Here is a 26,605-nt window from a genome sequence, read left to right on the forward strand (position 1 = left end):
GTTAATTCCATCACTGATTTATTTTTATTGGTAATGAATATTAGCACTTTAGCTTAAAGTATCTCTCTTCCTTGTATGTCAAGTAGTTAATGACCTATAAATGAACTCTTAAATATGCTAAGGAAGCTCATTATTTAAGGTAATTACTTAGCAAAGCAATGATCCTTTGGTTATGCAAATTACTGACATTAAATTATAAATTGGTAAGTATCCAGTTTTATGTTTCATTCTGGGCTTGCAAAATGACCTTCCACTCCAGGTATTGCTTGATTCAAAGTTGAGATAAACAACAGGAAGATGAAAATACGTACTTCAAGGGTGACAGAGATGGTCAATGTTACCAATATTCAGGGACCCCTACATGTCCTGCAGGTGATGGAGCTGTTGCTGGAGCCCAAGATGACGATGATGATGATAGCTTTGGCTTGTAATATTCCCCCTGCTCCACAGTTTAGATTCATGAATATATTATGTGTCAATTATAAATATATTCTAAAGATTTTTGGCTTTAATATCACTTTATTTGAAGATCATCTTCATCAGACATTTGTAATTTACTTTTTTGCATGCCTACTGTGTGCCCAACATTTACTAGGTCCTGGAAATAATCTATGCCTGATGGCATGGAGGGGGCCAATGGGGGAAAGAAGCAGGCAAATCAAGAAACCTTTTCCCTGTGGGCTAAGTAAGTAATTCCCAGGTGAGCAATGATCAGCTACTCTGAGATTTAGAACCATCTGGTCTAGACTGGGAGTGCAGACAAAAGTTTTAGAAGTGAAAACAGAATGAGGGCCAAGAGGAGTAAAAATTGGAGCTGGGGAGTGGGGCTGTCATAGGCAGAGAGAAAAGGCACATGAGAGGAAGTGAGCAGCGATGAGCTGTTCTCTGGACTGCAAATAATTCAGTGCGCTTCCAATGCTGAGTGTAAGGATCCCAGTGGCGGTGGTGAAAAATGAGAATGGAGAGGGCAAAAAGGGGAACAGAGGCTAGAAATTTTTATTTGACTGATTGATAAATTGGGAGACATTGAAGGATTTTAAGTAAGGGGTTTACAAAATCAGATTTGCATTTTAGAAAGATCACGTCAGCTTCAGCATTATGAAAGGGGGTCAAGCCAGTTGTGATATTAAGACCTGTAAAGCCTATTTAGCAGGGACCAAAGTGTAGGAGGGTGTTATGTGTGCTGAGCTAACCCTTTAGCTGCTGCATGTGGGCAAGTGAGACTAGAGGCAGCGTCTATTTACTTACAGAGGCGTTCAGTATCTTAACAATCACAAGGCTGTACTCCTACGTTCTAGCTGAAGATCTGTTCTGGGTAGAGGGTACCGACTCAATCAAGGAACACTATTGGAGGATATTGACATAATCCATATAAAAGTTAACAAAGGCAGTCACAGGAGATCGAGAAAATGGAGCATACTCAAGACAAAAAGAGCAATTAAAATGGCTTGATTAATGATTGGTGGGGATTGAGAGAAAGGCGGGGAATAGGGGATGACTTGTCTCCTGGCTTGAGTAAACAGACGGATGGTGTGGCCATGGAGACGAGTGCAAGAGGAGAGTAGAGCAGCGGGGGAGTGGGGACATTGGTGAAGTTTATTTGAGGTACTCTCGGAACAGTGAGGAAGAGCTCTTTGTTTGGCAGTATTTGGTCATATGAATATGAAGTTCAGGGGAGAGACAGGAACAAAAGATACAGATTTAGGAGTTGTCAGAGTACAGGTGGAAGTTGGAGCCATTCACGGTGGACAATGTCTTCCAGGGAGAGCATACGTAGGAAGATGCCACCATCCTGGGTGATGCGTTTTACGTGTTCCCCAAGCTACAGTGTATCGTACACACACACACACAATTTGACAGTTTGATGAATCTTGGAAATGATAAGTCACATAAAATAGGCATGACACTTAACTAAACTACTGTAACCATTCTCTTATAGATTTCAGTACTTAACAGGCCAGGTTTTACAGGTGGAGGGTGAGGTGCGTTTGTACATGTCCCCTTGTGGTCCAGAATATCCCTCCTCTACACTTTCCCCTCACATGGCAGAATATGTGCTTCTAGGCTTCTTGGTGTGGAGAAAGCACGGCCAGGCCACTGTCTTCAGTTAGTCCTCTCTTTCTTAGATACTAAAAGGAGTAGGAGAATCTTAATTGATCTCCAAAAGAAAGTCCAGGGGAAAATTATTCTCAATTTATATTGAGTTATCCCTAACATATAAATTGGGTCTCTTATTTCCTAATTTACTGCTTTTTTCCTAAATCCTCTTTGTCTCTTCTCGCCATTCCTTTTCTCAGTTCCTTCTCTCCAGGCCTTCATTCTTAGCAGACTTACTAAAACCAATTTCTAACGTTTCTTGCTTTCTGCCTCCCTTGGAAATCCTTCTGAATACAGTGGCCAGCATGCTTCCAAAATTCCACTTTCACGATGTCACTCACCCAAGGGCCGACAACGATTTTTCCATTGCCAATTACATCAAGTGCAGACCTCTTTCCTTCCAGGCCCTCTAGAACAAAATCACACCTAGCCCAGGCAATGGTATTTAATGATTCCCTGATAGAGCTCTTCAAGGCAATCAGACCTAACTCTTCACTGACTCTTCCCACTAGTCTGCTGTATTTCTTACATTTGCTATCAGTTCTGCCAAGCTAGGATTTCAGCAATAATAAACATGGTTTATTAGAAAGAGCACAGAGATGGGACTCAGAAACCCTGACCCTAGGTTTGGAGCCTAATGACCCCCTTTGACAACTTATTTAACTTCTCATCTATAGAGACAAGGATTTCTGCTAACATTTCATAGAGTTGTTTTGACGGGAAAAATGAGACAATCTGCCTGAAACTGCTTTCTAAATTATAAAGTGCTACATAAAGCAAATCCTATCTAGTCAAAAATTTCTCTTAGCTGAAGTTCAAGAATACATGATTTTTAAACTATGTATATAATTGACATTTTTGAAAATTTCAGTCTTCTTAGATACAAGTTATAAGTCACTACTATTTGAAGTAATTTATTAAAAAGAGGGACCCAGAAGTTGGGAACAGAAATAGAGGCCAAATAATTACTCAACAAATTCTCAGAGCTTCTCAGCATTGGCTTTCCAAAATAGCAGCCTGTGTAACTTTTAAAAAACATAGATGCTTTTATAAGATTACTCAGCAGTCACTAAAAAGGGAGGGTAGGAGGCTGGGAAAAGTAAATTAGATGTGGGTATGGGAACTACACTTTTACCAGCTATCTTCCTATGAGGAGGAATGCAGATAAGTGTCAGAGGGAATGACAGCTCCAGAAGTAAGACTGTGCCATGATGTCAAAAAGGTATCATCAAAAATTTAGTTGAGGAATCAAACAAAACATTTAAAAGATTAAGTGCTTTCTAACATGTGTGTTATCTGCAACAAAGCAAAAGCAGATATACAAGCAAATCATTGTAACTTTGCTGCAAAAAGATTATGAAAAGTGTCCAGTGAATAAATAAATGGAAATTAGTAATACACTATTTATTAGCACTAATTTAAAGATTCAAATGTCACTTGGATTGCAGTTTTTATTTCAACGAATGTAGAAGTCTTCAGGAATTTTTGTAGGTTCACTCAAGATCCTTCTATCTGTAAGCCTATTATCCTCCCTGTGCCAGTTTTCCGTCCATCTTTGCTTTAAAGACGTTGTCCTCACATCGGGGAAGGTCTATTGGATATTAAGCATCCTGCTTACGCCATGGATTCTCCACGGTATTTTCCTCATTGCCTGGATACAAATGTTCTGTTCCTTCCCTAAGCATGGCTTGCATTTTTGGTCTTTTCCGTTCAGCATTGTTGGCCTTGTGCTATTCATGAATTATTTCCAAACATGTTTGATTTCTTTTCCCAAATAGACTGAAGAACCCTTAAGGCCAATACAAAAATCTATTCCTTACATTGACTGTCAAGATGCATACTAGACTCTTAACAAGTATTTCTAGAGTAAGTGAAATCTAGTCTAATAAACAGAAGTTTGCTATCTAAGGTTTCTCAGTTGTAAATGTAACATGAGTAAAAAATTATTTTATTTATTATGAGAATATAAACTTAGCTTCTCATAAATATTTACTATTAATGTGTTTAGAGAACCATATTTACTTATGGACTAATGTCTTATTCAGTTCATTAACTCATTAGATGTATTTTATAAAAAGCGGTACTTTAAAAATCATTTTCCAAATACTAATCAAGTAAAACATGCTTAGAAAATTCAGGATAGCTCATTTGAAATGCTCCTTTGGATATTATGCCTAGGTGTTTATAAATAGAGCACACATATAAAATGTATAAAATCTTTTGTTTCAATCCTATATTTCTTGACAGAATTTAAAATCAAAATGGTGCTCTCGACCAATTAAAATCTATCACAACTATTTGGGGACTACCGGTAAGAAAAGAGTTTTTTTATTCCCTCTTATTTTAAAAGTATTTTATAAGTGAAAAGGGCAACATCATTTTTAGAGTTTGTTGAGAACTTCAAATACTTAGTCCCCAGAAGCAAGATTCATCATGAGGAGAACCTAAGGCCTAACCGAGTTTTCAAAATAGTGCCCACATATACCATACTTGTTGAACAAATTCAGATTTATTGAAAGTAAACATTTACATTGGCTACAATGTTAGAACTATTACAAAGCTGGATAAAAGAGGCTTAAGTAGCAATAGAAAGCAAGTGCAATAAAAAGTGAATAGAGAAAATATTTGGCCTTAGTGATCTCTTGGCAGTATTTACATAATGTACATATTGTTAGATATTTATAGTAACTCTAAGGCACCAAAGGCTAAATAGCAGGTTGCAATACTATTTTGTGCACAAAAGTCAAGAAATTTATTGTAAAGAAGGCTGTATAGTTAAAGAAACATAGGCATATCTTAATGTTTACATAAAGGAGTGGCTGCGTTTTTTAAAATCTCAAATGATACATTAAATATTGGGTGGGTTGAAGAAATTATTTTTAGAACATTAAATTATGTTGACTATGTAAATAAGCACTATTTTTTACTGACTAGCTGGTAAATGTGTAATGTAATCTATTCTTCAACACAGCTTTTTCACACTCATGGATATGTTTTGTCTAAAAACTACTTGAAATTCTTTTGACCTACAAAAACTTATCCTAATATATCATAGCGTATAGAAAATCCCCAAGAAAAATTTACTGAGTAATAATATACATCAAATTTATATAGAATCTGGCAAAAATTTAGCAGGCATTCAATACCAAAATACTCGAATATTCAGTCTGCCATTCTGGCATAGCAGTTGGGTATTTTAATCCTTTAACTGTTTAGAGTGGGCAACTGTTTGTGTCTTTAGGTGAAACGACATAAAATTGACCCATGTAGAAAACCAATCTTAAAAGGAACTAATTATTTTCAAATTTTGCAACTTGAAACCCTTTCACCTAACTCATTGGGTGTTAACTATGTCATTCAACACCAGTGATTGAACCATCTGTATTAACGCATTGTCAAGAGGTAACTGACAATATCTACATCCAGACTGTTGAATTATCTGATGACTTCTATGTGTGAGATTTTATTTGTTTCTTATACTGGAAACCCAATTTACCTTAACATACAGCCTATCATTTGTCTTGAGGTAGTGTTATAATGAAGAATTCAGCAGGACAATAGAAGAACATCATAATATTTTTAAAGTGTGCTTCAAGTGTCACCATGAAATCTATATATTTGGATGGTAGATGGTCCAAGGCTGAGTTGGCCCTTCATGACATGTTAAATTACTATCTGATGGAGTCATCGAGACTTTAACAAGGATGATGAGTTTTTCCTTAAAATTTTCTGAAACTCCACGCCCCAAGGCAAGTTATGGTATTATGGTACCAAGTACTGCTAAAACCCATTCAGTGATATTAAAGATTTATAGACTTGCACATTAAAGGTTTCTTTTCTTTTAGCAAAGGGGAGAATAATTGAGGGATTTCTTTTCTAAACTCTTAAATTTTTCAATGAGAAATATTCAGAGCACTAACAATGGTTTGGGTTGGTTTCTCATATCACATAATATTTGATAGCAAGTTTAAGGATGTGACACTCTTATATTTAAATTTTAAATTTAAAAACCACCTTCAAATCCAACACTTCACTGAGATCCGCTGAGCAACAAAAATAAAAATCACTTCCACATAACGCAATCTAAGACACCCAAAGTACCTTACCATAAAGTATGCTATAGCACTATGTTCTATGTATATTATTACTTTTTTCTCTGTTCAACCATTTTCTCCCCTTTTTTAATACAGTGGACAACAAAAGAGGACAAATTATTCATAGTGAAATTTTACAAAGACAGTAATGCAGGAAAAAGTAGGACTAACAAATTGGGTTTTTCTTCCTCTACTTCAAGAATGAAAATAAATGATTGCCTTTGCTCCATGGATTAATATTAAGTAGTAATGGCTACACAATTAATATAACTATTACAAAGCATCAGTGAACATACTTCAAACGATTATATAAATACATACAATATCACATGTTTGGAAGCATCAAATAAGTCAATAGATAATACCTTAATGGGGTGACTGAATCAAGGCATGATAATGATGTTTAAACTTCTAAATTTTAAGGACCTTCTTGGATTCTGGAAGCATGATATTCATTTAATAGTAGTGTCTATTGAAATTAGATTCTTTAGAAATAAAGATAAGCATCAGCATACTATCATTTTCCAATATCAAAAGCTCAATGAAAATATTTGCTTACAAAGGCTCTGACACAATTTTTTGAAACAAACTTAAAATGTCATTCTGTATTGCAATAGCATTCGAGTAGTTATCATTAGAAGACATCTTATTTTATCATAAAAGATGCCTACTGCTTGTAATATATAGTAGACATTAAAACTATCCACTACTTTCCTTGCTCTGCTAGATCAACTTCCTTGAGTCCTCCACGTTACCCTTCCAGTTCAGATTCTAATACTATACTCTTTACATCATTCAACTGTTAAGTCAAGTCGTAGTGGATTAGGTCAGTGGTTTTAAATTACGCTTGGAGGCACTACAGAGAGTCTTCAGAGGTGCCTCAGTGGTCCTAATAGCCAAACAGCTGGGGTTCCAAGCCCTCAATTTCCAAATCATGCTATTACATCTTCATATCTATGTCATATATAGAATGTTCCCCAAATTTAATTCTGTTGGTTAAACATGTTTTTAAAACACAGTCAAAGGAATCTGGGAGACTCGGCAGAAAGAAGAAAGTAGTCCTCTTGCCCACGTAAAGTCTTCAAATATCTGGTCACAGAACACTAAATAAGATACTACATCTTGGCCCTATCGTGTCAACATTATCCCTCAGTCTGCCTTTGAGTTCAGAGGCACAAGTCAAAACAGATCAATGTTTTAAGCGGATCCTATCACAATGATTAATATTCCAACCACTTCAAGTCTATTTTTGCAGAAATACGTGGCATATCAATTACTTACCACATAAGAAAACAAACTATTAGTAAATATTTCCCAAATAGCAACTCTTAACAATGTGTCTGACCTCTTTTTCTCACCTTTTATGCCAAAGGAAATAAACACAGAAGTTATAACATTATATTTGCAAATCACTATACACTTTTATATTTTTCTTTCCAAATAAATTAGAATCAGATATGAGCCTTGATTCAGGGTTTGAATAGAGTGGCAAACTCACTAATTAAACTGCTCTCATGAATGGCCTTCTTTCGAAGACATCACGTAGGAAAATAAACACTGTCAATTAAAACTTGTGATGAATAAGAACTTTAGGACCCAAAGAAACAGAAATGATTTTGATGAGCACATGACTTTTGGAAGGAGAATGCTGAGAGCTGGTGTTCTTGTTCTCTATAAACTTATTTGTGTTCTTTTAATATAAAAGAAACTTCAAAGTTTGTCTTCTTTCTCAATACGAAAAAAAATAAGCAGAGGTATTAGATGAAAAAATATAAAAATGCTGGTGTGGTATAAATAAATTTTAAAAATGTTCCATTGTAGGAAATAAAAAATATATACGGTTTGTTTAAATTCTGAGGCCTTTCTTTTCAACATATGATTACTTGAATATAGATTTAGTCCACCAGGGGTATCTATGTTCCCCAAATTTTATGACTTTTAGATAACATTATAAAAAGAGTTGAATTTTAACTGAAGGGAAAAATTCTTTAAACAAATAGGAAAACTGTCCACAAATATTTTCAGTGAGTGAATTATGGTAAATTTGGCTCATATCTTGGTTTATGTCCAGATTTACTGCTTACTGAATATTACTTTCTTTTCATTGAATAAGAATAGCATTGTGGAGCTGTGCCATCTCTGCTGTCAACATACGTATATGTGTATGTACACACATATATGCACCATCACATATTTTGATGCTTGAATCTTTAGATATGTGTATTACATACTTTTGGGCAAAGCACTGCATCTAAGACCTAACTGTTTTTGTATAAGGAAAAATAACAGAATAGGAAACATCCCTCCCCAAAATATTCAAATGTTCATACCACTAATTATATAGCACATCAGAAAGTGCAAACATTATACTTATTGCAAAGTATCTTACAGATTTAGATGCCATTATAAAATGTTCTCAATTCTATTTTGGTATCCTAAAATGTCGGTATATAATACCAAATTTCCAATTAAAGAGTTTAATATAAAAATATCAGCACAAAACTGTTTTTTCAATCTGTTTATTGTGTGAGCAACCCAAACTTCAGTTTAAGTGCTGTTGTAATTTTATTACTAGATTCCATAACCCTACAATTGATAAATTTTATACCATTTTAGGTATTTAATGAGATACTTAGAAATACTAAGAAAAAAATCAGTATTCAAAGGGTTAATTTTGTTTATAATAACAATAAATTATTTTATCATCTTCTTCAGTTCAAAATCCAGCTTTGAACGCGAGGAAGGCTTTCAAATCATGTTAATTAAACGGTGGTCCTTTAACCAGTAGCAGTTTGATTACCAATTACTCGAAGGATCTCTTTGTGAATGCCTCCTTCTTGTGTGTTAATATTTGCATCTCCCACTTGGCCATCTTCATAGCTACAACACAAAACACAGAAACATAAAACATTCAAAAATATGCAAAAACCACTTAAAACTGCTTAGAAATGCTATTTGATGCCTAAAATACAGCACAAGGGAATCAAGAGCAAAAAACAGTCATTTCTTAGTTGTATTTAATAATATGTTCACATCACTAAACATAGAATTGCTTGCATTACCAAACACATGATTATTTTATGTCATGCCCTAATTGGCCCCTTCCTTCCTTTTTAATTTTAACTTTTTCTAGCCCCACATAAAGCACTGGCTGAGTTGCAGGAAGCACCCCACTGTCTTCGGCCTTGCAAACATTTCCCACAGCAGTTGTTATATGAAGCCTACCCTGAAAGAACATACCAACTTCAACTTTATATTCCTTAGGTTCTATACTTCTTAACTCCACTCCTACTTCAATCTGATCAGTGACATTCTTCGAAATTACTTCACTTTCTGCCACTGCTCCTTTGCCATGCCTGCCTTCTCATTATTATTCTGTTGGAATCGGTGCTGCATTTTTTTTCTTATCGTTGGTTGCTCTATTTGGTCTGACTACAACATGTTCTTATTTACGCTGATACTTCACATAAGAATGCAAGTCGGCTAAGTTGAGCTAAGCAACAGAAGTGAAAATATAACATTAAAGAACAGCAATAACTAAGTCCTTTAGAAAGAAATAATTACATTTTGGATGATAATTCATTTCCTCAAATAAACTTCCTCGGGCAATAAGAATTTCCCAAGAATGAATTTTTAAACTTCCATGATAATATTCAAAGTAGAATAGGTGATGAATTAATTTTAATTCCCCAAAATGAATCAAGACAGAAGCTTTAGAGAAGTGGTAATTACTTCAAAATAGATAACCAGGGGTGTAAGCACAGTGTCTCAAAGATTAATGTGTGTCACTGTCTCTTCCTGGTCGTACTTAAATTCTCCTGAAATAGCACAGTAGAGGAAAATGAAACAGATGACATAGAGCAATGAGAATTTGGGTCCTTACATAATCGACTGCTCAAATACCTAGTGATAACTGCATCTGTATCAAGCTTAAACTCCTAAGAAATGACTCAAGGTTGCCTGTATACTTGGTTAATTCTTACCATACAAGTGTGTATACATAAATATACACACACACAAATGTGTATTGTGTATACATATATATATACACACAAATGTATTTGTATTTGTGTATGCACATATATATATATACACACACACACACAAATATACACACACATATGTATATATGACACCCAATGGTGAAACATTACTGTAAGAAAAAGAAGGGGCTATGTGGTACTTATACCAGTTATAAATATTTTCTTAAGAGATCAAACAGTAAGTGCTCTGTTAAGAACTAGAGAATGTATAAAGTGAAATGCTCTAGCACTGTCTAGATCTAATCAGGTGTTTCGTGACAAATTGTGTAAAGATATATTTTGTTGGGCAGGTAAAATATGTTAGCCTAGTTTTTGCATAAATCTTGGCTACCCATTGGACCAAAGGTAAACCCTAAGCTATCCATAATTCTGAGCCAAGGCTGGGAAGGCAACCCGGCTTGAAGGCTCAGCCCAAGGGAGATAAAAGTGTTTTACCAAGTCAATTGGGCTAGCTCCTCTAGGATTTAGATTACAAAAAACAAAAGAGACTAACAAAAAGAGAATGGAGCAGACACAAAGAAAACCATAGTGCTTGCAGAGAAGTGGGAAGAGTGGCAGGTCTTAGAACTGTTCTGGTTCTTTAGGGCTTCCCAATTTCAGACACCAGTCCATACGTATCTCTACTCTAAATTTCCTAATATGCATTTATGTTTGTTCTATTTCTATGGCAATTTTGCTATAGTCAACACACCTACTATGTCATCTATACTTTGGACATAACATTGAATAAGATATGCTCAGCTTAACTGATAGCCAGCCTACATACTATCAACTCTATTCTTTTCACTTTAAAAGAATATTAATCTTTAAGATTTCTCTATAATACTTTATAACTTTTCATTTTTTCCTCAACCCACTGCAGTCATTCTTCCAACCCTATACTCTACTGACAAGTACTGACAACAGTTGCCCATGGCCTCCTAGGTGATGAATTCAGGAGATTTTATCCACTATGTCTGCAGCATGTGATACAGCAGAAGCTACATTATCTCTTCACTCCCTAGTTAGTCCTTTGATTATGAATCCTCAGCCTCTTTCATTGCATCCTGGCCTCCCATTTCAATGCTGGTTTTATCCACAATTCACTCCTCACTGTTCTCTCTTCTTATGATTGCAAACTCTCAATTATTTCAATCTCCCCCACTGTTTTAACTATCACCCACACGCTGATTCTTAAACTCAACCTCCAATCCTTACATCTTTCCCTAACCATAATTTTCCCACAAAAACCACAAATATAATATATTCAAAACTGAGCTTAATTTTTTACCCTGACTGCTCCTTTTTACTCTATCAATATCTCATTTTGAATTACCATCATCTGCCCACTCTTCTAATAAGAAATTCAGTCATTCTTAACCCTTAGTGCTGAAATCAATAAATCATCAAGTTATCTTGCTTCTATTTTCCTAATTGTTTCCAGTTGCATCTTGTCTCCATCCAATGCCGTTACCTTCAGTTAGGCCTTCATGATCATTTATCTAAAGGAGTGATTTTCAAGTTGCAGGCTGTGTACAATTAGTGGGTTTTGAAATTAATTTAGGTTGTCCAGGTTAGCATTTTTCAATGAAATTAGAACAGAATAGGACACAGAATATTGACTGCACCACACAAAGTGAGCATTGTTTTTGGCCAAGTCACAATGTCAAACACATTTCCTTCTGCAGTGAGAAACACTGACCTAGATATTGTAACAACATTATAATTGATCTCTCTGTCTCCACACTTATCTCCATGATCCTTCCTACAAGAGTCATCTCTGCCCTGCTAGAGTGATACAAATGCCCTCTGCTTCACTTGCAGAACAAAATCCAATGTCACCGGCATGGCATGCCAGGGCCCTTCATAATTTAAATCTAAAGTTCCTGTCTAGTCATGTCCCACCACTCCCCGCCTCACTCCATTCCCAGGTCAACTGGAGGCCTGTGCTCTCCCCAAATATTACATGATCACTGACACTTAAAAAGTATTTGAAGTTAACGGAGAGGAGACTTACATTCTTTAAATAAACTACAGCAATTTAAGACAGAAAGAGCATGGGGGAGGAGAGAACAAGAGGGAAAGACTGAGATTGAAAGTATTAAGAAAAATGCATATTTTTCCCTTGTCTTTGAAACCCATAAGAAAACACAACAGCTGTAGGTTGAAGGATAAGATTGGCCAAAGGTATTCAGGTGTCTTAAACCATGAAGTATGTATTATAATAAAGGAAAAACAAACTATCATTTAATTTGGTCAAGTGGCAGGGCTTAGACACATGAATTACTAGTGGCATTAGGACACTTATTACGATATGGCATATAGAATATTTTGCAGCTATTTATTAGTATTGCAGACAAACATAGGTTGTTAATGTAACAGTGAAGTTCATTTACGTCCAGAAAGCAACAAAATTCAAACAAGAAATAGAGCAAGAATGATATCAACAGGGAAATGATACATTTGACTGGGGTTTTCTGCAGAAGGAAAAATGACACCATCTCAAAGGAGACAGAAATTACTTATGTTCCCAGGAGAATAAAAAGATTACTAAAATTTTAATAAAAAATAAACGAATTTGATTTAAAAGCTCTGAAAGAGGGGCCAGCCTGGTGGCGCAGTGGTTAAGTGTGCCTGTTCCACTTTGGCGGCCTGGGGTTCGCCAGTTCAGATCCCGGGTGCGGACATGACACCGCTTGGCAAGCCATGCTGTGGTAGCCGTCCCACATATAAAGTGGAGGAAGACGGGCATGAATGTTAGCTCAGCAAAAAGAGGAGAATTGGCAACAGACGTTAGCTCAGGGCTAATCTTTCTCAAAAAAAATTTAAAAAATAAAAAGCTCTGAAAGAGAAAATAAAGCAATAGATGAGATTTAGCTATCTGGAACTATCTTGGGTATGTTAAGTATTTTCATGGATAAAAACTTTTGAATGTACTGGCAACCTTTATTCTCAAACTGATATAGCAGCTTTGTGATAGTTTTAAGATTGGCATACATGTATTTCTTTTCTGTCTCTCCAAATCTAGAACCCAGAAATGAGGCACTGCTTTTCATTAGCAATAGAGAGGAGATATTCACTGTGAACTGAATGATATCCAGCACTTGTCCAAATTCCCTGTAAGAAATCTCATGCTGTAAGCGCAACGTCCACTTCATAGCCCTCGTATATCTCGTCATCAAGTTAGACTATTTGGTTTTTCGTCACTGCTTTCATTGAATATGTATTAAGTGTTTCTGCACAAGATGTGAAATTTCCAAAAATGCAGAGAATTTGCATTTTACTAGAGGAGAGTCATGCAAATAACTGTAGGACAACGCAGCCTGGGGTGGTGCAAAGAAAGGGCGAGGAAAACCCAGAGTAAACGCCAGACATCATGTCTGACTGGGACATCATGAAAGGTATCATGGAAAAGACCATGTAGTGAAGCCTTGAAAGATAGTCTAAAGGCTGAGCTGGTGAGAAGGCCAATCAGCTGAAATGAATGAGCAAAAGAGTGGGAGAAGCAACTCCAATTTGTTTTCAAGAAAAAGCTTGGATAATAATTTTATTCAATCAGTGGTTTGTACTGGTAATGGAAGTGAGGTAAAATGGGCTCTATGTTGCAGAATGCCATGCCTTTATTTGTTAATATCTATCAGCCTGTAGGAGCAAGGGATAATCAAAACTCTGCTTTAGGAAAGTTGACGGGGTGTAAGTAATATGATATTAAAATTTTATATGCATAGAAATATAGGCTATACATCAAAAGACTGACCGTAGTTAACTCTAAGTGGGGATATTATGGGTGATTTTCTCCTTTTTTGTTTACCTGTGATTTCAGTTTCTCTACACTGAACAGTTATCACTAGTGTAATAATGATACTGTTGAATAAATCTGGCATTGCACAAAATAGATTGGGAGCAATGAAGAAATTAGAAGCATAGAGAATAACTAGTAAGCATAGAAAATAACCAGTAATCTTTTGGTGTGCTCTGGGAGAGAGAATGATATAGGCATGGAAACAAAGGTATTGATAGGAGAAAACTGTGAAAAGATCTACTGGGGAGCTGACAATGACAATGAGTAAGGAAAAATAAATTGAAAACAACTACAGCTCAGGTTTCAAGTCTCTCCCATACGCAAAATCACTGCATAGACTGGGGAGGTTGACAAGTTGGTTAGAATTTAGCAATAATGGGCTCCACTTTGTACATATTGATTTTAAGGTATTAGCAGGCTTTTCAAGGGGATATACCCAGCATGCAGTTATAATGTGGGCAATTCATTCATTCCTACTCATCTGCCAAGCACTATGCGAGGCATGCAAAGACAAATGAGACGCATAGTCCCTGACCTCAAGAAGTATACAGAGTAATGCAGAAGACCATATATAAAAAAATATAATACAAAGATAAACACCTACCCAGGGAATTATAGAGTAACATGTAGAAGCAGCATGAAGGAGTCAAGGGAAGCTTCTGGGAGGAAGGAAAGCATGCACTAAGATTGAAAAGAGGAATGGGAATTACATGAGTAGGTATGAGGGTCTCCCCAGTTTACCGGAGAAAGGAAAGAGCAAAAGCATGAAGTGTGCAAGTGACAGCATACAGTTCAGACTGTGAAGCCCTACATCTTGAGGTGAGCAATGGTGGGCCAAGAGGCTGGGACTTGGGTCTCCTTGACCTTCCTCTGGTGGTACTCAAGGAAGAATAAAGGGCTGAGGAGCTAGCTGGTTCCCTCTGTAAAGGAGCCTGAACTTCATCTTATAAGTAGTAAGCAACAGCTGAAGAGCTTTAAGTAGGGGAGTGATGTGGCAGTTTAAACCCTGGGAAGACATCTGGGCTGGAGACAGAGAAATTGGATATACTAGACTGGGGATAAAGCAAAGTTCCCTGATCGTGTCAGCTTGATGTCACACAGCTTGATGTCACCCAGCTTCACTGAGCCATGACTGAATGTTTCGTCTTCTAACTTTATAAAGAAGTTTTCTCCTCACTACATTCCCAATTGAACATTGTTCAACTTTTGCAAAATCATGATGAAAGATACCTCTTATTTCACTTAATGGCCCCTCTACAGTTCTTCTTTCCTGAACTTTTCTTGTACCTGCCTCTATAGATATATTTTAAATTTTGACTTAAAAACCATATATAATCCAAAATATTTTCCTTTTTGCCTTTAGTGCGTTCATTAAAAATTTACCGATAAGCAACTGTGCATCAGGTACTGTGCAAGGTGATGCAAGAGAGGTAAAAACAAGAGTAGGAGGCTGCCCCTTAGGAGTTCACAGCCTTGTGGAAGAGTCAGATATGAGGAACAAACTGAATTTTAAATAGAAGTTCTGCAGTGAACTGTAGCAACACCAGGAAGAGAGATTAATTCTGATCAGGAGCTTCAGGGAAGAGGGGGTATTTGAGCAAGACCTTAAAAGATAAAATAGACTTTGGAAGGAATTCCTGAAATTTATTTAGCACTGAGCTCTGCTTGACTCAAGGACCTGAAAATAACCTGCTTCTTTTCTGCAGATGGTCTGTTTTATTTGGTCATTTCTGTTCTTAAATTTCTGAACTTCTTGAAATGTTCTGAGAAATAGAAGGCGGTATAGACCTTAAATTTATGTAATAGACAAAATATGGGAAGAATTCATCTGCAGATCAGCCCACTCTACACTAAAGCATTAAATATGGAAATCAAACAAGCAGGTTATGCAAACCTAATGCTTCTTAACCTTTCTTTGGTCCCAGACAGTAGAGGGAGAAGACATACTCCCATCTCTAAGAGTTTTCACTATGGCAGTGGTTGGGGGTGATGTACCATGGGGGAGCCCATGGCACCAGATACACACATTCTGTTAACTTGCCAAATCATCAATTACCTTATCTTGAATTTTATTATTTAATCCTATTTATGAAAAATACCAACAGTAAGTTTTCTTCTCTAGCTCTAAAATTTCCACTCACTGTGAAATAAACATTTTTGTTGTATATGACTAGAGCACAATATGTTTATTCGGTTTTCACAGGCCCTGTTTAAGCCCGGCTTCTAGCCCTTTTTAAAACAGCTGTCTTATTTCTACATATTGACGTTAATGTCTTTGCACAGACGTGTCTTAAGGTCATCAAGGAAATCAAGCTTTAGCAATAATTCCTAAACACTCAAAATTGGCTGGAATCTGTTTATAATATCTGAATTATTACATTTTGCCTAAAGCACTTATATTTGATTAAGTTTATTCATTCTTGAAATTTTACAACAAAATTTTTTCAAACATCTCATTCTCTTGTTTGTTAATTTGTTTGTTTGTTTTGGCAAGAAAGACTGTCACTGAGCAAACATCTGTGACAATCTTCCTCTATTTTGTATGTGGGACACCACCACAGCATGGCTTGAGGAGCAGTGTGTAGGTCTGCACCCAGGATCCAAATCCATGAATTGGAACATGAGAACTCAACCATTACGCCACTGGGCTGGCTCCTTCCTTTTTTTTTATAACAGAAATCTTCCTTTAAATTTTACCTTCAATTTTTTCTGAGACAGCAGTGTGTTACCTAAAATTTCCCCCCAATTTTTCTCTCATTCTGTGATGGTGTTTATTTGTTGGGAAAGAATGTGATAAGGATACTAAATGACTTTTATTATCTCCTTCACTCTGGAAATCAGATTAGCATAGAAGTTATTTTAATTTTTAACATTTTCACTTAGATAAAAAAGGAAGCCTCACTGATTTATATCCTAGTCATCAGGCCAAGCTTCTAACATAAGAGATCACATATTGTTAAAAAAAAAAATTAGAATAAAATAAGAATAGCAAATGAGTTTCCATCTGATTACGGTACATCTGGGATAACTAATTTCTTTCTTATCAATTTATTCTTTCCTAGATGTTATCACTCACTAGGGAGGCACAATACTAGTAGAAATCTTTGATTATATCTTTTATAAAGAAAGAAACTGATGGTTGTAATTAGAATGTATATTAATTAGTGAATGGATTCTCCTTTTGATGTGTTTTGAATCTTATCAATTTTCCTTAATTAGTCCTTTCTCTCTTGAGGGAGCAGAGAGAAAGGATGAAATCTCATTTGTGTTTATAGAGAGATGAAAATCATTATCTTAATAGAATTTTTTCCTTTGTATTATCTGGAAAGTCTGAGTGTACTGAAAGTACACTCTTTTCTTCAGATAGTCTTTCCTCCATTTTTTATTCTTAGAAAATGTAGAAGTCCTTCTCTCCAGTAAACACACATACACACCCAAACGTATATCCCTACAGATTTATCTCTCATGCAATTTATGTAAAATTTCAAGGAAATAATACTAGAAATGTTTACTGCCTACTTACGTATCTAAAGCTGTTCACTTTGCTCAATAAATTTGAATTTTAGAAAGATGCCAAAAAGAGGAGATTAACTGATTAATGTCAGGCTAAGGAAGGACTTTGGAGTTACTTTTCTGTCAAAATCTTAAGGTTACTCAATGGAATAACTTTGTGACTGGAGGTGTCTTTTGGAAGGTCGATCTTTGAACAGTGAATAATAGTCAAGATGGTCAAGAAAGCAGCAGGGAAAAAATATCTAATGAGTGCCTTTCCATGGAGATCTGCATTGTGTAAACTTAATCCAAATATTAACCTTCAAAAGTAGTGTGCAGCCAGCTTTCCTAGGGCCTCCAGAGTCACATGGCGCCCTTCTCTACCATGCATTCTGCCCCAGTAAGCTGACCTATATGGACTCCGTCAATATGCTTCCTTGTCTTCAAATTTCTTGTAGGGTTTGACCAATGGGGAGCCACAGAAGGACACTGGCAGAAGGGCAAGGTCAAGGTTTCCCTTGATTCCAGCCCCATAAGGGACCCTTGGGATGCCTAAGTCCCTCAACGGGAGACCATGACTCCATTCAAAGCCACTGAACTAGAAAGCTTTCTCCTACCATGTTCTGATCACTGCTTCTTGTTCTTGTCCGTTTGGACCTGGGGATGTATAACAGCTCTGGCGCCACTAGATCCACGTTACTACACTAGACCTAAGACCTGCGGTTCCCCTGTAACCACACCTTTGTAAGTAATCTACTTGTGGATGATAGAAATGATCATATTTATCAAAAGCCATCGGTTTCCTGTTGGGATTCTGACTGACACAGGTAGATATCTTATTTTATTGTATCTATAGATGATACAACATTCTACCTACTGATGAAGCTTATGGAGGTTATGCAACTTGGCTAACGTCACCTTACTAGTAACTGGTGAGCCTGGACACAAACTGTCTGATCAAAAGCGGGGCTCCTTCCACAATACTCACTGCTGCCTCGCCGTTAAGAAAGAAATCTATAGATACGTATATGTCTCAAATATGTAATTTATGTATTAATTTGTATCATAAACATAGAAGATACATAGATACATAATACATAAATCTGTATCATAAGAAAGTCACAGTTTTCATACCATCCAAAATAAAACCAGGTAGTTCACAAAATTTTCATTACAAATAACAATAAGCTAACAGATCAGATGCTGTGGGCATAGCGTGCTATGGATACAGTATATATCGAAGAGATCTTGATGTAGCTATTTTGACATGGCTTATAAAACAAGCCAGTGCATTTTTCCAGCTTCTTTTTAGAAAACTACATAAAAGTACAAAACAGATATACTCAACTGTTCCCCGAGGTCTTTTCTGTGACAGGACCATGGATGAAGAAGAAACAGGCATAGGAAAAAGGTTGGGAGTCAAGCAAGGGTGGGGAGAAAACCAGACAGACCTACTGCACTCATTCTTTAGAGATTAAAACAAATGCTTTTATATTTTAATGCAGCTCTTACGATACAGATGTGTCAAAGAATCCACATCAATATGCCCTGCATTGCCAGCCTATATTATATGGAACGTAAATCAACTTTTTATAGGGACAGGACCTTCTCATTATTGTTTTCTCCATTCCCACTTCTAGTTTTTTAAAAACCTATAAAGTGTATATATGTATAGGTGTGTACACATCTATCTTTATATATATATATACACAGATATACATATACACACAACAGATAGATGGTTAAAGAGATTTTTTTCTCCAGTTTTTCTAAGTTAACGGCATTTAAATGTCACTTTGCTTTTTATAGCTTATCGAAAATATAACAAAAACACTAAGTTGAGTAGAAATTGCCTGTCTGCTATATATTCGCCACTAAAGTAACCTAAATAACAATGTAGTGTCACTACTACCTCATTCATGGAGAAGATAGTAACAGACACATTTGAGCCTTCACACTTACACAAAAAAGAATCGTGTGCAGACATGATCAGTATTCGGGACAACCCAAATCTCTCCATGTTTGTGCAGGTCAGGTGAGGTGATCACTGCGGGTGGAAGATAACATTACAGAACTATTTTATTTTAAGCAACCATATCCCTTCTCTTAGAAATCTAAAAGCAAAAATACATGCACAAATTAATATATGGAAAATGTTTAACCTTATTAGCTATCAAGAAATGAAAATAAATACAATAAAATGCCATGTAACAATTTTATGTTTTGAACGTGATTAGTGTAACAACAGGAAGGAAATCACTTGTGTATTATCAAAAGCAAACAGGTCCTCACTTGGAAACTATGCAGAAAGCAACCTCGTGTCTTATTTAACCATCAAGTGTTGAAAACTTCAAAGATGGTTAACCATGGCTACTGAAACTCCCAACATAAGAAGAAAAAATGCATTTTTAGCTAAAATGAGATTTTAAAGCAAGAACAAAGAAAACTATATGATCTTGCAAATCGCCTATCAATTTTTCTGTCCTAAGTTTGGAATAAAAGAATGATTTCAGTGTAGGAGCAGAAAGACCTATTGGGTTATCTTCTCACTGCTTGGTTATCTTTCAGATTTTTCAAGGTATTATACATTCAAAAACCAACTCAAAGAGGAGGTGGTATATTAACAAGAGAGATAAGCAATACTTCATCAGAAAGACATAATTACAATTCTGAAAGATCTGCCAAGAATAAAATATTGCTCTATCTGAATTCTTGCCAATTCTCCTCTTTGATTTTAACCTCTATGATCTCTATCGCACCCGTTTTCCATTTGTGCCCTTAGAGATGGTCATAAAGAATAGTGCTTCCACTACTCCGTCATGAGCATTCTGTAAATACACTTGAATTCTTAAAGATAGGTAAGACAGAGAATTAATACTATGAGGTTTGTAAAACGTTCAACTTACCTTCACATAAGGCTATGCATTTTAAGTTACGGCTTTGCAGGAACTGAGATTGCTGTCCTTTTTTCTGTGACTAAGTTCCAAAAGAATTTAAAAATTAGAATAAAAATAGGGCAGTTGCTGAAAAAAAACTGATCATCATTAAAAATAACGGTTACTAAGATAGCTCCAGATTAAAAAAAAAAAAAAAAGCCTATCTAGACTAGTAGCAAATATCCTGGAATTTTCTCTCAATGTCAAGTTATATTTGTTGTATTGTCTAATTTCTGTATATAATCATTATTAAATCACTCTCAAGATAAGTGAACTGAAAAATGCTAAATTAACGTTCAACAGCCTCACAACATAGAATTAGAACCCAAATGTATTTTTACTGGAAGCCTGACATCTTTATTTCAAGGGAAACAAAATTAAAGTTGCATGATATTTTCGAACATTAAAACCAATTATTCCAGATCATCTAACTACCCAAAACCAACCCATTTTTATAGCATCATTAACTAAGCCACAGAGGTTTCAGAACCATCTCATGTAGAAAATCTGAGGTTCTGTTTTTGTTTTTAGATATTAAATTGGCTATCCTTTTTCTTTTTAATTTAAAGTCACAGTATTCATCAGATGGATTTTTAATTTGTCCAGAATATTTATTTTCTCTAAAACAACAAAGGATTTGTGCTTGCTCTTCTGTCTACCTGGAATGTTCTTTCTCCCAGAGAGCCATACGGCTCACTGCCTATAGGCCTTTATTCACATATAATCTTCTCAGAGAATCCTTTCCTGACTACCCCATTTCATTCTGGTTCCATCTTCCATCCCATAGCATTCAACATGCATTTCCCCTGATTTTTCTCCATTAATATTTACCACCACCTAGCATTCTTTCTATCTAAATATATATTTATATTCACTCAGTAGAATGTAGGCTCCAAGTGGATTTGTCTATTTTTGATCATCACTGCAGCCCAATGCCTAGGAGAGTCTCTAGCACTATAGTGGGAGCTCAATAAATACTTATTGAATATTTATTGAATAAAGGCATTCTGGTTATTGCATTTTAGGGTGAGTTTTATTACTTCATGAGTAATGACCACTTAAAATAATTTTGCAGACTTAAAAAGCCTGAGTATTTATTGAGGTCCTGCTGGCGAATGAAGCTAGAGTTCACTCATCATACATGGCCACTTGAGTCGGTACAACACCTGAGAGGCACTGCTGCTTTTACTGCTTGACGCTGGCTCATCCTTGGCTGACACCTTCTGCTTCTTGTTCATCCCTGAAAACATCAGCAAGATAACAATTTACGAACAAAGCTGTATGATGCAACTCAAAATAGAATCCATCTACACCGCAAAGTTCCACTTTAGGAAAGGTTTGATTGCATCAGGCCACAGATGGTCACAATGGGAGCAGCTGCTGTGCCCTCAGCACCTGGGGTGGAAAGTCAGTGGGTTTTGGAAGTCCTCATTGAATTAGAGAGTGGAAAATCTAGTTTGTTTTTCTTTGCATTGAAACAGGGATACGAAATTCTCTTGCATAAAACTGATATTATTAGAAAATGCTTAAAACTTGGTTTGAAAGGCTTTTAGAATCTAACTTTCATTCTTATCACCTGGTTAGCAAAGGGATGGGAAATACAAACAGTATCAGAAAAATCTATCTGCACTGCAACTTAACTTTGTGAATTGTTGATATATGCTCAGTTCTATGTAGAATTTACTATTTCTCCTAATAAACGAAAATTATATAAGTGCTTTTGTCTATCATACTCGCAAGTCTTAGTTTATACTCTGTTAATGCCATGATTTTTTACTGTGAAATAGTTTAGACAGAACAGAACTAAAACTAGTATCTGTTTCAGAATAGGTAGATTTGTAGCCATACTTTATTTGAAAATGCTCATCTACTGTCCTGAGGTTGAGAAGTATGTTGATTTTTTTGATTGCTCTTCCAAAAGAAGGCTTAAGGAGAAACGGCAAAGCCTGTGGACCAAATTGCAAATGGTGTGGCCAAGACCCTTTCTAAGTCAGACATCCACCCCAAGGGACAGAGGTGCGTGGGGTCAGGTTGAGGAGCAGGCCTAGGGTTTCAGACACACAGCTCTGAGGGAAAGACAAAGGCCATCATACACAAAGAGACTGTTCTGTTCTCTACTCTCTAGACTTGTAGTCCTCAAAACCAACTGTGAAGTTCCCTTATCATACTGCAGTGCTTCTCAAATTTATTTTCAGATCAAGGACACTTGAAGAATTTGATGAAAGCAATGGACCCTGGCCCCAGACAAATGAACATTCACATAGACAAATTTTACATCCTTCTGTATCTCCCACAATCCTTTCCATGAACCCATCTAAGGAGTCTATACACCAGTACAAAAAACAAAAAATGACAGAACTTGATGATGTTCCTTAGCCACACTAAAGATATACTTATTTCTTTAAACTGGTTTTATATTAGTTTTTTATTGTGTTCTGTTTTAATAAGATTTAGAGTCTGATTTATGCTGATTTTGTTTTCTCCACTGAACTATGTTACTCTATTTCCTACACTGTCTGATTCTTCCTGGTATTTATTTTCTTACTATTATTTTGGCATACTGTGTTTTCAAAGACCACTGCAACAATATTTCTCAACACATATGCTTTTTTACAATGTGACTTGGCCACCCTTTCAACAGGAGACGGAATCTAATTCCCTAACCCTTGAATATGGATGGGCTTGTGACTGGGTGGACCAATATTGGACGTGGGAAGTGACACCATGTGACCTCTGAGGTGGTCAGAAAAGAAACAGAGTCCACCTGGTGCTCTTAGGATGTGTGCTCTGGAAAGGGTTGGGTGGAACACTGAAAAACAACTTGCTGTGGTGAAAGAGCATGAACTTGGGCGAAGGAATTAGACAGGTAGGCCTGTTAACATTCACCTAGTTATTGGACCTCTCTGAGTATCCATTTCTATAATATGAGGATCTTGAAACTTACCACCCAGACATCATGTGAATGACATCTTCTGAAGTTATGTCATCATATAACCACATACACACATAGGAGTGCACACACATATGAGCACACAAGCAAAACCAACTACATATGCAGGAATATGAATATAAAAGCATTTAAAAGTCTGAAGGGAAATACACTAAACACTGAGATTGTGAAAAATAACAAAAAGTTCATTTGTTATTTTATACAATTCTGTATAGTTTCAATTTCTTTACAATAGGCATAATTACTTTATATTTAAACAGAATAAGTTATTGTTCTAAAGACTCACAGTGATCACTGTGGAATACTCCAAAAAATTTTAAAGTGTAAAGAAGAAATCATCCCAAATTTCACCACCTGAGGATTATCAATGCTAATAATTTGGTGATCATTCTTTCCATATTTTGAATTTACTAGGCTCCTCCTCAGCACATGGTTTCAATTTATTCCAGAATAATTTTTTTACACAATCTCACCAAAATATTAACAAGAAGTTGTCAATAAGTAAGATGGCTTTGAGGGTGCTTTTCTAATCCTAAATTTTCCATAGTGCTCAAAACTTCTTTATGGGATATAGAATAATCCAAATATTAGAAGTCGGCAGGATATAGAATTACACTCAATGATAGTGGATTAATATGTATGTATACTTTTCAGCGCTTTACTTAATGATTTGCATATACTATATTCTCTGTATTTACTTGTGGATGGAATAAATGCAGAAACTACTGAAAGAAAATTAAAATTCATTTTGAAATTGACAAAACACACATTCCATCTTATCCACTAGGACAAGTATCATAAATTCATCTTGACATGTGAGCTTAGTTTTCACTTCTGACATTTATCAAATGAATTTAATAAAAATATACCAAATAAGCTTCACTCACTTAATAGAATATTGTGCCTGGAATATACGACAATAAAAAATTAAAAACCTAATAAATTTGAGGTGAGAAGTCAAACACAAGCTTACCTGAGTAACCAAATGATATGCTTGACATTGGACTAAGATAGATTCCACTTCCATACATTGCACCGTGGAGCTAAAATGTGAAGAGGTGGGAGAGAAAGGGGTCAGTCAACGGTTTCAAATGTTAGCATTTTTACAAAAGAAGGCAATCAGTCTCATGTTGTTGCATTAACTCAGAAAATAATAAATCTCTTATTCAAAGATCTAATTTGAAAAGAGTACTTAGATCCTTGTCGTTAAAATTCAGAGTGCATTGATATGTGGAAAACGATAGCCAGAGAAAAAAATCCTTGATAAAGGTTTTCCACTCTACCAATGACAAAGAGAGTCACTTATTAGAAAACACGACAGTAGGCGTTTCCGTTAATGAATCTAAAATTCTGAAAACAAAACAGGCTGAAACATATGTGACAGAATTTTGATTAGGACTCACATCCTAGTCTATCAACAAAGTATCCTATTCAGATTGCCATTGTACAACACCCATTCTTATAGTCCTCTAAAATTTTCAAGTTACAGAGTTTCGTTAACTAAAACTCTTCGACTGGTCTAAGAAACTACTGTACTCAGAACAATTAAAATTCTCTCTTATTATCTCTATGTTCTAAGGCCCTTGTACTCTATGTAGTACGAACTGAATATTAATTCAATAAATGTGCATTTACTGACATTTATATTCAACTGAATCATCTGACCTGCCATCAGAGTGTGAGACCTAGCACAGGTGAGCATCTTATTTCCTGATCTCCTTACATCGTCAGATGAAAACCAGCTGTCGGAGAGTGAAGTGGGACGTTGGAGACGAGGGGCATAAAGGAAGGATGGGGACTATATCCAGGACGTCCTGCTAACTCCCAGTGCTGCCCTGGAGGCCGAGAAGCAGGTGGCAGATGGCCTTTTGGGGTCCATTCTCCACTTTGTTTATTCTTAGCTCTATCAGTTCTTCTCTTAAAGTATTCACACCGAGGCAGAGCTCGAGAAATGTGTGTTGAATTAGCAGTCAAAATGCTTGTATGGTTTTACTTTTTGCAATGATGATTTTTTTCTACTTAAGTTCAAAGTGATTTTATGATTTTTTTTTTACAGGGAACTCAATTTTCTTTTTCTTTTCATCCTTATACTGTGTATAGATCAATTCTGCTTTGGTTATTTCATGAAAATCATTTATGCCCATTAGAATTCCAGGTAATTATTTGAAGCTTACAGGCTTCCCCTTTTGCAAGTAAAAACATAACACCAGGATTGCTTACTGAACTCCAAGACTGAAGAAGAATGAAGGCTTGTCAAAGCATTCAGAGAATTTACCTGCAGTCTTGTATTAGAAGCAACAACCAGACCGTTCCTCAGGATGGAGTGCCAGTTTTCAATGTGTGAGCCACTAAAACACAGAGGTGGAGAAGGAAAAGGCAAAACCAAAAATCAGTGATCTTTCAATGTGGTCACAATATAATAAGTCATGGCGCCTTCTGAAAGTTCTGAGTTTCCAAGTCAAGTATTATGTAGTACACTCTTCAGTGTTAATAGCCAACTACTAAAAGAGAATGGTTTCCTCCCCACACATTATGGAAGACTGAGACGGAGACACACCCCCATCAACATTAAGCCATACTCACTGAAATGCAAAGGTGCTTCCAAAGAGTTTTTTAGCAGCTCTAAAATTGGATTCTTTGGCTGGTGGACTGCTGAGAAGAAGGAACTGATGTGGAGTATGCATAAACTTCAATTGCTGCCGTTTAAAACAACGACAAATGAAAACATGTCAAATTTAACATATAATCAGGCTGCTGACGATTTCAGATTTTACTGGATTAAGAATTATCTAGTTTCAAACCACAGTAATTTTAGGCTAATCACATTAACAGGACCATTCATTTAAAAAAAAAACCTGCATAAATGATAAATCATATGGAATTGCTGATACAAAGGGTAATTCTTTAGGCTGATGGAAAAGGAACAGGAGACAGACAATCCAAAGGCATTTATACTTAGCTTGGAATACACCATGTAATCAATCACATTCAAGCAGATCTGCTTCCTAATTACATTTCTTTTTAAGATTTTCATTATTGATTTCCCTAAGTATACACTAGCTATTCAACGGGGGAAATATTCTGAGAGTTTGCTAAGCAGAAAAGTTAATTCAAGATATTAAAATTGCAAAAATTATCATCATTATGCTTTATTTGCATATATTTATAAAATTAGAAATTGCCTACATTCAAATATAGTTTTACCCTTTGTT

At 35.9% G+C, this 26,605-nt stretch overlaps 1 protein-coding gene across 2 annotated transcripts in view; it reads right to left on the bottom strand.

Annotated features, from left to right (window-relative positions):
• Window positions 1-4,587: 4,587 nt before the first annotated feature.
• The window catches only part of PARP8 (poly(ADP-ribose) polymerase family member 8), a 169,035-nt gene continuing 147,017 nt past the window's right edge, over window positions 4,588-26,605 (bottom strand). For both annotated transcript variants that reach the window (XM_005604281.4, XM_005604282.4), the window contains 7 exons: window positions 25,977-26,089; window positions 25,669-25,741; window positions 24,367-24,436; window positions 21,610-21,683; window positions 20,414-20,483; window positions 19,470-19,554; window positions 4,588-9,071 (listed from right to left, as the gene is read on the bottom strand). In XM_005604281.4, coding sequence (XP_005604338.1) covers window positions 8,969-9,071; window positions 19,470-19,554; window positions 20,414-20,483; window positions 21,610-21,683; window positions 24,367-24,436; window positions 25,669-25,741; window positions 25,977-26,089 — 588 coding nt within the window. In that variant the 3' untranslated portion in view covers window positions 4,588-8,968. The remainder of the gene's footprint in view (window positions 9,072-19,469; window positions 19,555-20,413; window positions 20,484-21,609; window positions 21,684-24,366; window positions 24,437-25,668; window positions 25,742-25,976; window positions 26,090-26,605) is intronic.

This window comes from Equus caballus, chromosome 21 (assembly GCF_041296265.1).
Source record: "Equus caballus isolate H_3958 breed thoroughbred chromosome 21, TB-T2T, whole genome shotgun sequence".
Classification (NCBI taxonomy): Eukaryota; Metazoa; Chordata; class Mammalia; order Perissodactyla; family Equidae; genus Equus; species Equus caballus.